Here is a 16567-nt window from a genome sequence, read left to right as displayed (position 1 = left end):
TTGGCTTTGATTCTTAATTTCATCTGTTTAACAAAATCTAAATATAGTTCTAAAAGTAATTCATTTGATCATTTATTTAATAGCATGCAAGCGATCATAGTCACAAGAACTGATGATCAGCATCAATAAATAATTCAACCACTCACGAGCACACATCGATTTTAATTAACAAACCATCCCAAAAAGAACCAATTCAAAGATGCAAATGGAATATGGTAACGAATGATCTGATTTCAATACATTTGTTAGGTGAGAATTTATGTTTTATGCTAATAGACTAAAACAATGCAGGGCTGCTTAATTAAGCATGTTTCTCGATCCATAAATCTCAATGTTCATCACTCGTGGGATGGTAATGGAAATAAGAACGGTGTATCGAACGTACGATCTACTGATGAACAGAGATAACAATCAGTGTTTAGTTAGAGGAGTATTCATGTGCAGTTAATTTACTGTGACTGTGGCTATAAAGTTTTTATCATTTAAATGTTTCTTCGTTAAATAGTCTTTAAGTTGAGCATGAAGTAGAGGTGTTTATCTTTAGTAGAATTTTGGGCTTATTTTGATGATTAGGTGTAAATAAGGTAACTTTTTTTCCTCTTGCATGTTCACTACTAAATAAACTATCACTTGATATATGATTATTATCACGTGTTTGTTGTAATATATTTTATGTTTTCAGATGTTCTTGAAACCGTGATGTCGGACAACGGTGGAGCAGTCGTATCCAGGGCGTCTACACCTCGCCCAGTTAACGACACACCAGTTACTGCGCCTCTAAGATCTAGACATGACCAGTTCCTTGCCAGCTCAGCTGAACGAGCACAACAACGTCCTTCATCAAGCGGCAGGAACCCAAGCGCAAGCTTCGATTCACCACCATTGCCTTACCACCGTCAGATCACTACAGGTTCTTTGCTAACTGCAACACATCGCGAGTCCTCAGCTTTTGTACCTGTTGTACCTACCCGCTCTATGCACCCAGTAATATATCCTAACGAAATGCATCCCGCTTTAATACCCTCAGAAATTATTGAGCGAGAAAGAATGATGGATAGAGAACGGACAGAACCGGCAAAAGGTTCTCCTGATAGAGCATCAGGAAACTTTCCTAAAAGAAACTCTTTTGATTTAATGGCTATGATGGTCGAGAAAAGGAAAGAGGTTGCGTTACGTGAAGCTGCCGCGGCTATGTTAATGCCACATCACAGAACGTCATCAATAGAGGGAATGATGTCAGATGGGTCATCGCAGCCACCAATTTATGGACCGCCAGGTGCATTCCTTGGCGCACCTGGCCCTTCGCCTACTGCTGCTGGTAGTTTCACATTTCCGGGAGCGGGCTTGTTCCCCCCAGGCGCTGGCCCACACCAAATGCATCCGCACTTAGACCGGCGGCTTTTAAGAGCACCTGGCCGGGCTTCAAGACCTAAGAAACAGTTCATATGCAAATTCTGCAACCGACAATTTACTAAGTCTTACAACCTACTGATTCACGAAAGGACCCACACCGACGAGCGGCCATACTCCTGCGACATTTGCGGCAAAGCTTTCAGACGACAAGATCACTTGAGAGACCACAGGTATGTAATTCCTATCAACCGTCAAGTTTATAATTATGTATATTTCTGAGTAAATTATCGATGTGCCGCTCTCCTGCACATTTTAATTTTCTACAAGGCTGATCGTAGTTTGTTATAGAGCTAATTTGTATGCACGAAACAAGCAGCCGGTGTAACTCAAGTTGCAGATGTTAAGCCGACTGTAGCCGTATCCGCCCGACTACTTGGAAACGGAATATTTATAAAGTTGCTCGATCGTAGCTAGCTACGGCTTCTCGGAAATCTTTATATCTTGATTAATAAGTAAAAGGTGATTATACTTTCAAAAGCAATGCTCATGTACACTTGTTTTGAAAAAATGTCGGCTGACGACTGTACAAACGAATGCCATTTGTTGAGTAATATCTAAAGTAGTGGTCGCTGGCCGGTCGTGATTGTACTTCGAGATAACGGACAAATAATATATCGCTGTCTCGGACAGCACATGACAGACGAGCTGATGGATTTTATTAGAGTATATCTGAGCAGCGAGCATGCATTGCTAATAACAAAAGGTTAACTCGTAAAAAATCTGAGATATGATACGTAAAAACATTTGCGAAAAAGAGACTAACAAAAACGAAAAATATAAATCTAATATTTATAACAGCGATATTAATAATTAATATTATTTACTGGCCATATAATTTATATTTAAAACATCATAGATGCGGATGGTCTAAGAATTTTTATGTCCTTACTCACACATACAACGTTACAAAGATGTTTGTAATCGGATTTAAATATTTTGAGCGTCAATCCTATAATATATAACTCATTAAAGCATTCGTTTGGTGTGAGGGTCGATGGCTTACGAAGCGAATCGTGTAATTTTATAGTGAGTTATAAAATCTGAACAGGCGTTGGGCCTGATTGGACTCTGCTACCAAATGTTCATATTCCTATTCTGATATAGCTTTTTGTATTTTTATTACATTATGTCCGTGAGAGTAAACTTTTTCTGATTTGAATAATAAAGTTTATGAAAACTCGTTTTAACTGTACCACTTCACGATTTGGTTTACTTCCAAATGTACAGAACAAACTGTTGCCAATTAAAATGGTTCGATCGGAAAGATTCGATAGTTGAAACTGATATGCTTATAGACGTTTTAGCTTCTTGATCAAATCGAACGTTTAAGTCGAAATAATCTCATATTACTTGAAAGAGAAAACCATAGGTTATGTCAACTCAAGCATTTAAACTTTCTTTTTTACAAACAAAAGAAAAGCGGTCGAAGTGTCCGATGGTCGTTACGCAATAATTCACGTCTCGATTCCGTATAAGTTATTAACTTAATCAATTACGAACAATTATAATGGAAAAGTTCAAACGTCTATCAAGATATTTTATAACACGTTACTTATATATTTTATGAGTTACAACAACAACACTTGTTTGTTACTTTATTTATAAGATCAAGCGATATTATGTGAAAACTGTTTATCAAAAAACATGTTAAAACATTACCGAGATTAAAAAAGTACTGATAAAATTATTGTGGAAATCACAACTATGTCTATCTGTCAATCAGAGATATCGTTGTAAAATGACTATGCTTCTAATGTATTTCCTATGTCTTTACGAACCGGACTTTGGTCAAAACATTGTAGAAATAAACGTCATTTCGTCACAGAAGTAACATCAAATTCACTTTAATAGCCTTCACGCTTTTAATTAACCGAAGAAAATCCGCGAAAAAGTCAAGAGTTATATTTGAGTCCCTACGACTGTTTTGTTATAAAATCAATTTGCTGGCTCTATGGCAAAGAAAAGTGAGTCTTATTGTTCACGAAATAGGTTTCATTTATGAATGACAAGGTTTCTTGTATCCAATTTGTCTCGATTCTAGTCTACGGGAAGTTCGTAGACGGCGGGGGGTCAATTCTATGACATCAAAACGACATTGATAGATGAATATGTGCCTCCATAACCCAGGAACAATAAACCTTTCCCATACAATAACTGATGCGATAGCAATGTGGTATCAACTGTGACCACTTTAAACCACTACTTGATACATTTGGAAGGGATTTGTAGAACAAAGTTGGATTTTTTTAACCAAATCTGGTTTTTGTTGATCGCAGTCACTATCCCATCCAAACCAATAACCAAAGTCCAATAACTTAATAGAGATACTTGTATGCAAGTTTCGCGGTTGGTAGCGGTACACAAAATTCTGAAACAATAGACCTTACTTTTAGCAGCTGATGGTCGCCTATTTAATACGGCTATTTTATATTAGTCGTGTATAGAATGTCTCCATACTAAGTTGTCGGAATACAGTGACAGTTCCATTCTGTATCGATAACATAACAAAACTGATTTTAAGTTTTATAAAAAATCTATTTGAGTGTTCAACTCCGTACGTGTCAATTCAACATGAATTAATATGTTTCCTTATTGAATAAATTAATATTCAAATTGAATATCGATTTCTTTCGTTACGTCGCCGTCTAATAGTTTTGACATTTTTGTGTGCTATACCAATTAGGAGACATACATAACTTTTATTGCTTGATTACGAAGATATAAATAGGAATGGACTTGTTTACTTTTGAACTTAGAAAAAATATTTCTGAGACCGAAATTAAGACTTTTATCAAAGTAAAGTTTAATTAAATAAACTCGTTTAATTTAAAGACTAGCATTTGTAGAATGTCAGCAGGTTGGATCCAAACATTAATTGCAATTATGTTCTTTTAATCTTCAATTATTATATTTTTTCTTTCTTATTATGAGGCCTGAATATGCAAGAAAAGTTAATTTAATTAAAGAAATGTTGTCTCTTTTTCAAGCTTTAAACTAATTTACAACCGTACCATTTTAATTACATTATTTTGTTTAATATATTTCTTTATTGGTCATCAACAAGCTACTGATGACACATAAATTATAAAAGCCTGTTCCTTTTAGTGTCCGTTCTCATATTTCATGTGATTAGTTTAACTTCAGTTACTGTTAATTTGGCGAATTAAATAACTGGTTAAGGAAAGCCTATATCTTGACAAATCTCAGTCACGAATCCGTATACAGGGTTTCTCATACTATCTAGTGACTAGCCTCTTCAATCATTATTCTTCTTATAATCTTATAATACATTAGTACACTCCACAGTCGGTACTGACAAGTATCGAGAGCTTGACATTCAAAATGTACTGCCAAAATAGTTCCTACGTAGCCCGGCAGAGGCGCTAAACAGAATTTCGTGTAAAATTTCTCGATGGCTAGCCGGTTGGTAGTCGATAGTTGTAGAGAAACGAGCTAGGTACTGGTTTTGCAAAAAACGTGAAATTCTAATCAAACTTCCATTGCGGTCCGACCACAAGCAACAAAACACGACAAAAAACACCATGATCTTTGTGATTTTCTGATGGATTCTAGCCGACCGATTCAGTTCCACATTATACACCAGAGTTTTTTACTCTCCAACGTAATTAGTTTAAATTCTGATGACTCACCATTTTCTATTGGACCAAGAAATAGAATGCAGGACCCAGTACCGACAGCAAATAAATCATATTACTTACTAACTAGTATGCGAATAATTTTATTCACTATACATTTTTATAGGACAACGCCATAAAGATGTTTTGGACTTTTTTATAGCGTCTACTGATTATTTTTATTGTCGTTGCCATAAAATTCCTTTGAATGTGTTTCGGCAAATTAGTTTCTGCTCATTAAGAAAATTTACTGATTTTTTTTTATTGAAAAAGTAGTAGTTAATTTTGTTACTAAGAATTTTTTATGTTGCTGTCGGTACCGACACGTGGCTAAGTCGAGCGTCGGAGGAGTAATTTAAAACTATTATTATTCGGTACAATTCCGTACATCGTTTTATGAGTATCCGTTGATATTGAATGGAGCTCAACAAAAACTCTTTGGTCTTATTTCTCACTTAATTCCGATGACCATCAGTACTTTTGTGGGTATTTTTAATCGAGTATTTGTTCGGCACTGGTGGCTTGGTAACAAGTTTGCCGCGAAGCCTTGTGTGGTCTGTAACTTAATCTTTAGGGGAACTTTAATTAGCTCATAGACTGTTGATTGCTATTGTATCTCTTCGTATGCGATAATTTGAACTAATGTTATTAGAATATCACAACACACATTTAAACCAATAATTTCAATTATTACATTTTGATAGTAATCATATTCAAACAAAATGATAACGCAAAAATTCTCTATTATCCATTTGAATATAAATTTCTGCTAGAATTAAAGCCGTATTAAAAACTCGACGATCTCAAAGTTCTATTTGCGACGGCAAAATGAACTCATCGCTAAAATGCATCTATTTTTTGTCGCCCATAATTATGTTATGATTGGCTTCATAACTAAAATGCAAGATGCATAATACTCTACCATTAAGCCCACGGACGTAATTAATACCTTGAAGAAAAAACGACTCGACAGGACTTGAGTTTCTAAGAAATGTGGAGAATAAAATTATGATCGTATATCAGAATCTTTGAGAATATTATTTTAAATTGCACTGGATAGTTAAATATGCGTTTTGATAAAAGGTGCCGAAGATAGATTCTGCCTTTGAGACTATTTTTTCTTGTAACTTCATAGAACTTATTCAATCATTGATATCTTCGCTTTTAATCATTTGTAAAAAGGGGAAGGTTCTCGTTTCGACGCGATTTTTCTATACCGTTGACTTACGTAATATAGGTATCCTTAGTTTGATTCGGACAAAATTTTATGGGTCTAGTTTACCACATATTTGGTAGTCTGTGCAGTTTAAGGTGGTAAATATACACTATCTGTGGATAACATATAAAATTGCTCTGCCTAAGATTTGAACCCACGATACACAGTACTCATGTTATTAATAATCTTTACTTTAGTCTCCACTATCTTTGTCCAAGAAACCAACAGACTATATCCACTTAAAATCATAAAAAAACAAAGCAAAAATAATACTCGTGGTATTATTTTCATGAATATTTAATAAGTTACCGGCCTTACGTAAATATAAAATAGCTTTTAATGATCCTTTCTTATCAAAAATGGATCGAGAATCGATGCGTGATCAGAATATTTTTACTTATATTAAACATAGTCTGGCGTTTATATTATAACCTGAATATTGTTCGTGCGAACCTTGGTGATGACGTAGATAATACTTTGAACAGAGAAGCGAGTACTCAACTATTCTACTATAAGAATTTTATTTTACTGTAAATATTTAAGGGATGGAGAAATGGTTTAATAAAATAATTCTAAGATGCACATCGAGTCTGCGCGGTGACGACTTTAAGGGTAATAAATACAATTACGCCAATCATAGTCACGTGCTGGCTTAACTAAGTTGGTTAGTAATATATTTTATTTTTTTCTTAAAAAAATAGTTGTTTTTTGTTCTTATCAGTGCTCATTTCTTTCTTTTTGAAGGGAGGAATTACCTATTCTTAGACATAGCAGTCATGAATGCGTTGTGTCTGAATAAAGTAAAAAAACATAGAATCATCTTTAATTAAGTTAATTAAATAAAGAGTAATTAACTCTAACAGAATCTTAAGATAACATCGAACATCAGTAAACCAACCATAATTTATAATCAAACCGATAATGAAACTTACGTAATAATTTCCGTCAAAACGCGTTGGTTCACTTCGAATTAAAATTTAGCCATTAAGTACCGATATTCCCATGATGGACTGACGACTACATAAACACATATATGTATATAGTATATATACATCGCTGTTCACACCAATAACCCGTAGTAAGCCAAGATATAAACGGCTTTAGGCCCTCGGCACACGCACGATTCTCTTACGACTAATTAAAATATCGCATCTCTGTTTCGTTGGATTTTAATTAACAATATGGTATTTAATGAACTACCATTAGCGAATGCCAAACTCTCTCGATGTTGTATCGCAAAAATCTTGTTTCGCAATGTTGTACACGCATGTATTTGAGTGTTTCTTTTTCACTGATGTTATCTATTTTAACACTGCTATAATAATAATCATGGATTTTATTCCTTAGAGGAATTTTACTAACGTTTCGTAAGTAGTCAAATGGAAGTTCAAGTAGTAATTGTCCAGTATAAAATAAAATATTAAATGAATGATAGCCGAATACACAAATGTCTTTCTTTGGAAGCCACGAAATACACAGCATAGTTACTAGTCTTTATCCAGCTCTTGAATGCGATTGATAAAACAAAATATGATTCAAAAACATTGTAATAAACAGTTGTAGCGTGTACATTCTACAGAGTCTTGACAGGTAAACAACACAAAATGATGGACGCACAGGTGGCTTCACCTGCTGATATCTTAATAATAACTTATCCCTTACATTCCCCGTGGGAACGGAAGACCCTCACAATAATTGTAGGCAGTAAAGTTATACTAAAGATTTAAATACACACCAGTATTATACATTACTCAAGTTCAGTATTTACTTTTTCTAAACACAGACAATTTGTAGACGACAAACTGACAATTAGTTGCACGCATACGGGAAGCCTAACACGAAACATTCCACGTTGCACTACACCTAGACAGGTATCAGCTATCATTAATTTTCTACCGCAAGCGAGGCAATTTCTTATTAAAAACTGGTCCGGACTATCTGCTGGGATACATTAATATTATAACGCTGATGCATTTCTCTTACACTCTTTTTGTTTCTTAGTGTACAGACAAGGACAAAAAATAAATTATCATGCTCGTATAAATGAAAAACACAGGTACAGAATGCAGACGAAATAATCAATAACATATTAATTACTTATAGCCTCAAGCTACGTTCGTATGGTCAAAGTCAAGAGCCGGTATAAGTCCTTGTGCTTTATTGTAGCCTTTAAAAATACTTTGTATCAGTGAAAAAGTCATTAAGATTAGTTTTGCATAAATCGCCTACAAATATACCGAAATTGACAATCTTATTCGTTACGCTTAATTCTTGAATAATAAATCAATGTACAATCCCGACCATAAAAATATAATAATAGGTTTATTAATAAATATAATTCAGAATAGTTCTTATCTTATTCTAATGTGCCCATATAAACATTCCATATTTGCTAAAGTCCTCATAAGAATTATTTTCGCATTGAACATTATTTTATCTCGAGGCTCATATGCAATTATGATTGAACCGAGACCACATATAATGGGGACCGAGTAAGGCTCTCGCTCGAACAGATCGCTCAAGGGGCTACAACAAAAAGGGATATCAAATTAATACTGAATCCATAATAAATCAAAGAGGGGCAGGTGGACTCGATCGCAGGAACGAGAGATTCGCCTACGGTCTTTAGAAATTATCATCTTTGGAGCCAATCATATAGCTAACACAGGTTTGTTCGTCTTGTAAACGTTCAAATTGGAATCTCTGTTATTCAAATTCCACATTTCTGCAGCACTTCGGGCGATTCCGCATAATTGTCACGCGATGTCCGAATATTCGGTCCCTAATTTAATTTGTGACACTATAAACACATTCGTTTTCGTTTCGACCGAAACAGATGGTTGCGTATGGTAATGTTCGTCAATTTTAAAAATACCTTCTTTGAAAGCGCCTTTGTGATGGGTTGGACAACATAAAAGCAGTGCCGGTTAATATAGAATCTCGAATCGTGTGTAGACATTTGAGATCATCTTCTTAAACAACAAAGTTAAGATTATTGCTTTATTTGATTAGGCAAATCGATGTACAGGTTTAATCTTTATACAAGCATGAGTTTAAAATAATCGTGACTAAGGTTGTAGAATAATTAGCAAGGTACGCGATATGCGGCAAACCGCTTGTCGATTTCACAGTATCTCATTGCCTTTTGAAAGTTTCTTGAAGACCGTTGCACAACTTCTTTTTATCCTGTACTCTCAATTCGTTTTGACGTTAAGGACGCATTTTATTCGTATCCCGCGCACCTGCGGCGCTGAAAATAAACTTGGTTGTTTATTTATTAAGAAATAAGTCAAAATGCTGCCGTTGGGCCAGCGCTATCTCGGAGTCGATCGCTTACGAAATCTCCCGAAAGTATTTGCTAAAAGATCTCCCGATAAGAAATTTCGGTAAACGCGCTCATTTGAAACTTCGCCGTCGATACGAAAATTGTATGAAGTAATTGATGTACCCATATTTTAATTCATAAGTTTTCCTCGTATCGGCAATTCACATCAGAATCGGCAGTCAAAATCGTAGCTGTGACTTTCGAATTTTCGGTTTGCGGTCATTACCACGCATCTGGTTCTTCGGTCTTATGGTAACGGATTCCATTTTAATCTGTCTTAGATTATTCAGATGCCATTATTGTTGAATCGATTCAGACAGGTAAACGTATTATTTAAATTATACTTGGAACGTTTGCGTGTTAGGTTGCAAAACGCTTTTTTGTCGCTATATCCAACCAATTAAGTTTAGCATTCGCGTGATTCGGATTCTCAGATAAAATAAAATGCAAAACGTTGTCGGATTCTTGTTTCTGTATTCATAATTGACTGTTTTATAACATCACTTGTTTTATAAAAACAATTGCTTGGTATTTTTATCCGTGTCGATGTTTTTTGGTGGAATAGGTATGACGCGTGGCGATTAAGAATAATACCCTATTATTAATTTGCCATTAATATTTTATTTTATTGCCAATGAAGCAAAAAACTTGTAGAATAATGATGACCCAGAAGTCAAAATTGTCTAAATTTTAAAGCATGTGACTCACGGTTGATATAAACATTCCGTCATTGCTTTGCAATTATTCACAAATAAGTAGACCGAAACTATTTAATATAAACGCAGAACGTCAGTTTTCAATTAACATTCTTACGATACAATCGCTACGATTAATCATACTTTAGCTATCGCAAAAACGGAAAGTAACTCATTCGTAATCCAAGAACCTGTCTCTTAATGTCGAAACGTCAGCCTTTAGGGTTCCTTAGGCTTATGATAAGTAAAACTTATCTATACTGTCAATCGACTACACTAATCGAAAGTTAAAAATACATTTAAAAAGCACAGATTTTATCGTATAAATGCATTTGCAACTTGATATCTGTATGGCTAAATATTTAAAAAAGTCTTGAAAACATTTCGGTTACTCCCCACAGAGACTTACGCATATAAATTTCTGGGACGTGGAACTTAACCAAATTGAACATCATTGTGTTAATCCTCTACGGAATTTTATAATCCGATATGTGAGATACTTGACACTCCTTTTATAATATTTTTATGTGAATATTGCATATTTTACACCAATTCGGTGGGAGGAATGCGACTAAACCAAATAAAAAACAAAATTTGCTCTTAACGATTTTATAGCGCCACTTGTTGGATAGCTTAAAATACTAATCTTGTATCTTGCTGTTCAGCATTCACCATAATGACTGACATTTAATTAAGAATCGCTATTTAGATACTCTTATAGAGTATTCAAAGCTCTTGACTTTATGTATACTTTGTAATTATAATTCATACTTAATCTCATTTCAATCTTAGCCAGTAAAATAAGCCATGTAAATATTTCAAAAATATACCTCCTTGCAGATAAACATTCATATTCCTTTTACGTTACCAGAAACAGTTCTTTACATGAAACAAAAGTATTATATGAATATTTCCCCGACAACAATAGAGAATTTATCTCCGTGGGTCCAGAGCCGAGTTTATGTAGTTTTTAACCAAAAATTGTCTTTAAGGCTATCTGTATAGAGTATATTACTACACGTCACGTATACTTATGCGTGTTCAAGCGTGGGTTGACAAGACTTATGCTTATCGTCGATTTAGCATTTCTTTGCTACTTAATCCAGTTTTTAAAAGCCATTAAGCTTGTAGTAGCAATCTGTATTGGTTGTTTTGTGTCTACCATCTGTGTGAAAGCAATGATTTACTACAGCATTTTTTACTTCAAATTCGGTTGTTTGAATGTTTTTCTAAAACTTTATTTATATCTTTATTAGCTTATGTATCTTCAAATATATCAAGTTAAGCTTCTTTAGAATCTTCTTCTGTAGGTTGTGAGAGGTTGAAAAATTCGTTTTCATAACTACACTCGAGTTACTCAAGAGTTCGTTGGAAATATTTCCGAGTGGTGTCGAGGAGGCCCGTGCAAACAGTGACCGGTTGTTTGTCCAAACAAAGCGGTGTACCGGTGCCATCCACCACGGCCTCTAAACCGAGCCCACGTTCGTCAAGAATATTTGTATTTACATTAACATCCTCCGCTATTTGTATACGAATAATGTAATTACCTACGTCTAAAGCTTAGTTCTATGAAATGTGCGTGTTAGATTTTGCCGCCGATTCAAGGACTCTTGGCCTTATTAAAGCTGCATGCATATACAGTATTATTCATAATTCCAAAGAAACGATAGATATTTGGATATGGATACCAAATACAGAAGAGCAATTTGGATGTTGCATAAGGTACTGTACAATCTAAATACCTATTACACAAGTAAGAATATGCTCAAACAGGTAAGACATTGTTAGTTTAATAAACTATATATCAACAAAATAATGACGGACAGCTAGCCTACAGCCTGAGGACACAACTAAATCAGAGCTTTCTCTTTAGGGAACATATTCAAACAAACTCGCTTGCATCCTATTCCTTTAAAATATTATAAATGTCATTCTAATTTACTTCGTGTCCCCAACAATTAGGGGTTTGAAGATATTTCAAAGATGTCATTGTTACAAGAAAGGTATTCCTTTCTGTACCACCATTAATCATATGACGAAGTAAAGTTTAGATAAAATCCGTAGCGACTCACACACACTTACATATGGTTCGTTAAACGTAACTTTATACACACAAGCCAATTTACAAACAGGTAGAGATCCTTAATCTTTCTTATTTTAAGAAATTCTCAGTAAATAACTGTGAGGTTTACGTTTGAAGATTACGTCGATATACTTGATCTCGTATTGTTGGTACATAGTTCAATGTAGATTTTGTTCTGAGCGAAAGTAGAGTTTGAAGTCTACTTTGTTTTAGACGTTTTATATTTCAGCATTAGGTTGCATAAATTAATAATGATGACTAATCTTTTTATAATCAAGTGCCGTCTTAACAATAAATAAAAGTCAAAATCTAGTGCTTAGTAAGACTTGCATAACTGTGCTTTAAATAAGTTCAACAGATGTTTTGCTACTAACGTGCTCAATATTTTCAAGTAATTAGTGTTGTAACAGCCCAAGTTTGGAAAAAATACAAGACTTTACTGGATTAGCCGCTATAACATACTGCGTTTGATAATCCCACATATTTTTTTGTTAAATCATAAACGATCGGAGATAACAAGAGAAATATTTTGGAGTCCTATGTGACATCAGATGGGACATTAAAAATGGTGGAAATGAGTTTGATTTTATCTCCGGCTACCCACGGGGTTAGGTTGTACGTATAATGCTTCGTTCCGAGATTGGACCACTATTCTGTTTACAACCTGTTTCTTGTTATGTTTTGTATTATTAAAATAGAGAATACATTTCCTCAATTCCGGGGTAAAATGGCTGAACCATTATTCAGTTTAGACCTTCTTGATAGATTTGAGGAGTTTTACTATGTGACTAAATTTAAACCAAGAAAAATTAATACTATTTAGTAAAATAAGTACCTATCTTTGATATTTTTAGGAAACAACGGTCTAGTAGTATAAACAATCTATCTCTGTATAGTCAAAATTCATCCCTGTAACGGATATCTACAAAAAACATACGTCCCTTACATTGTTGGAGGCACGGGCAACTTAAACAACGCACAACAACCGGTCGTCCTTGTATTATGGCGGTTGAACCCTCGCATACCCATGGTTCTCCATACCAAGTTTATGGTGCATCCTCAAATGAATTATTGTGATGGAAAAACGTACTCGTGCTGGGAATTGTTCAAACAACGCGGTCTGGTGGTCTAGGCTTTTACTGATGGCTTATGCCGTCAATATTCCATTTGTATTTAGCAGAAAATTTTCTGTCAAATACTGTTGTGAATTGTTCACCATAACTTCTTGTTTCTACTACATTTCAACGAATAGATTCTACGGTCACTTAAGTGATTTGTAATGATTGTGTGTGTAAGTCTACTGGATATTCTTGACGCATTATAAATGCTACCGTAACAAAAGCCTTAAATGCAACAGAAAAAGCCATAGACGCGTCGATGAATAATACTCCCTTCAATGTTAAGAAAGATATATTAAAATAAGGGGATTTATAAAATCCTATAAAAAATTAAATGAATTACTAGACATCTTTGTAATCTATACAAACGGCAGCTCACAGATTAAAATAAATGAAAAAAAATGCTTCGGAGTAAAACCTTAATCCCGTTAACGAAATTCTTTTTCGGTCGAATTCACTCAAAAAAAGAACGGCTTAGATATTGTGGCCAGTTCGGAGACGAAATCACGTTATTTATTACCTGTGTCTGGGAGTAAGCAACTTTAATCTGTTCGGAACACGTACGGAACGATTTTATGGGAGATTAAAAGCTCTGATCGAATTTTGAAAAGTTTTCGAATAGTAATAAACGTTATTAGTTGGCGCTAGGGTTGTGCATTGATTGGTTTAGTCGATTTTGTTCGAAGTGAAGATGATTTTTCGATCATGAGATTACATCACGTTTTGTATTTCTATTGTGATACCGGCTGACCATAGCTTTAAATTCTACACAGCTAACAAAAATACAACATAAGCGTAAAATGAGCTTTTCCAAATCATAAAAGCTGTTTTCGCGAAGTTATACTTCTTTTTAATGACCAGTTAAAAATACTCGAATTTAACAGTTTGCCAATTATTTAAATCAGTAGTAATAATTTTGAATCCAATGCTATTAATTACGAAAAAACAAAAGTATTAAGCGACATCCTTGTCCAAAGAAACAAGAATCAAAATTAATGAATCCAATTACTATTCTATTGTAAATTATGATGTTTTTAATTCACTTGATTAGTATAATGCATATCGATTCGAATTTATAATGGCACTAAACTATTTGGTCCAATATTTTTACCTATTTCAAACGATCTTTATCAAGGATTTTTTTATATAGGTATTGCTGCTTAATCATTTATAAGTAGTTATTAATATTATCTTTAGCCCTACTATTTACTTCAGGTTATTGTAGCAATAAAATAAAGGGTTCTAAGAAGTTAAATATTTATCAGCTGGATATTTTTATGTCGAATAATTTAAACATTACCTATAGTTTAAATCCGTGTCACGATAGTAATAATTTGTTCATAAATAAAATTATTGTGTAAAAAATTAAGGTGTGCAACACAAATTTTACGATGGTCATTAAAACAAAAAGTTTTATCAAACCTTGTACCTATCGGTTTCTACTCAGTTCAGACGCAAAAAAAAGTATTTCAAAGTTTACCTTTTAATTTCTACCAAATATCCTGTTATAGCTTTATCACCTAGCACCCAAATTACGAGCAACAAAACAAGATTTACCAAACAAATCCTTTTACATGTTTCCCACGTGTAAAGCCACCAATAAAAACATCTACCATACGAAACGATTACAAACGATTACGGTCAATTACACACACCACTAAAACAGGATTTACGACGAAACCAAAATTAACACTCTTACATCCCGATGGCCTAATTGCACCTCCAGATGTAATAAATCATATAGGATCAAACAAAATTGAAGGATTCCATCTAATTGGATCTGTACATAGAGTGGACCAATCAATATGTATGATTAATGATATCTCCTCTCCCGGTATAATTGCCAGTCGAGACCATCATGAATCAACTGCCAGTGTTATAAATCTGATAAGTAGAACTCGTTCTGAACGAGAATATTTACTTCCTAAGCCACTCCGGGCCGATCCAGTTTAAGTTCTTTCTAACCGTAATGAATTTGAAAAACGTATAGCTCTGTCGTACTCTTTATCTATTTGATATTTTAATCTTATCAGTTTATTTAATGAATACACAGAACGGGACTGGAAACAATAAAAATATATTACCTACCTGTGTTCAACTAGTGTCATAGATACAGCAAGTTTTAGAATTTACAGTTCGATTTAATCGAATCGAAGACGCCGTTCGATTATCGATTCTAGATGATCAGAATTCAGCAAATTACGAGTTATTGCTACTACACATAATTTTAAAAGCGATTTTTATAAAATTAGTGTTGATCGTAAAACGAGAATAGAATCTGGTTTCAACGATATTTGAACCGTGAAAAATTGTGTTTTGGAACTATTCAAGCGCGTCTATTATGATGGTATATTTGATACTTAGGCGTATCGAGTATCAAGCTTTTTTTCTCGAGAGGCGCCAATTTTTTGTAGAAGACAGAAGACGTGTGTTAACCGAATCTCATGATTGGTACAAAAACAATGCGGTAGGATCACGAAAATTATTTGGATTGACAGAATTGCGCACCATTATAAATCGTAGACTAAAAAAGACGCATCGACGTTTTTGTTTCGAAGTATCTGATTCTAAGATCGAGTCTGGATGTTCTTCCCAAATTTTCCTCTTCTTTATAGTATGTTACCTGTTATGCACTTTTTGGTAACCAAAAAGCTCATAACATTTCTACTTCAATAAGTTTGTGAAATTATCTTATTAAATTTTACTTGATTTGCTTTCTAATCCTTGAAAGCTGAAGCATAGTCTGCTATTAGTCTGGCTTAAAATAGCCACCTGAACTAAAAATCCGACGATTAATAGTAACTATTTATTGTGATACTGCCTTATTTGAAAAATATCCCATAATTTTCTGTATTGTAAACGCACCGGTGAGGTACATGCACCTGTTTTTAGTAATCAAGAAGTCACGACAATCGTTCCATCGATTCGTTTCACATCGGAACTATTTAAGAACAATTTTTATATTTATTTTACTTTTTCCTTTAGTTCAAAATGTCAATAATATTAGGTAAATGCACCTGATGCGGGCTAAGTCAAGTACGCAGTTACAATGAATGTTTGCGTCACTCAGAGGTGAAATTGT

At 34.2% G+C, this 16567-nt stretch overlaps 1 protein-coding gene across 1 annotated transcript in view; it reads left to right on the top strand.

The window, feature by feature from the left end:
* The window catches only part of bowl (brother of odd with entrails limited), a 37468-nt gene that overhangs the window by 7946 nt on the left and 12955 nt on the right, over nt 1-16567 (top strand). The window contains exon 2 of the mRNA XM_076124690.1: nt 683-1583. Coding sequence (XP_075980805.1) covers nt 700-1583 — 884 coding nt within the window. The 5' untranslated portion in view covers nt 683-699. The remainder of the gene's footprint in view (nt 1-682; nt 1584-16567) is intronic.

The sequence above is a fragment of the Anticarsia gemmatalis genome, chromosome 16 (assembly GCF_050436995.1).
Source record: "Anticarsia gemmatalis isolate Benzon Research Colony breed Stoneville strain chromosome 16, ilAntGemm2 primary, whole genome shotgun sequence".
Lineage (NCBI taxonomy): Eukaryota > Metazoa > Arthropoda > Insecta > Lepidoptera > Erebidae > Anticarsia > Anticarsia gemmatalis.
The sequence above is the reverse complement of the archived record's forward strand: the minus strand, read 5'-3'. Positions and strand labels throughout refer to the sequence as shown.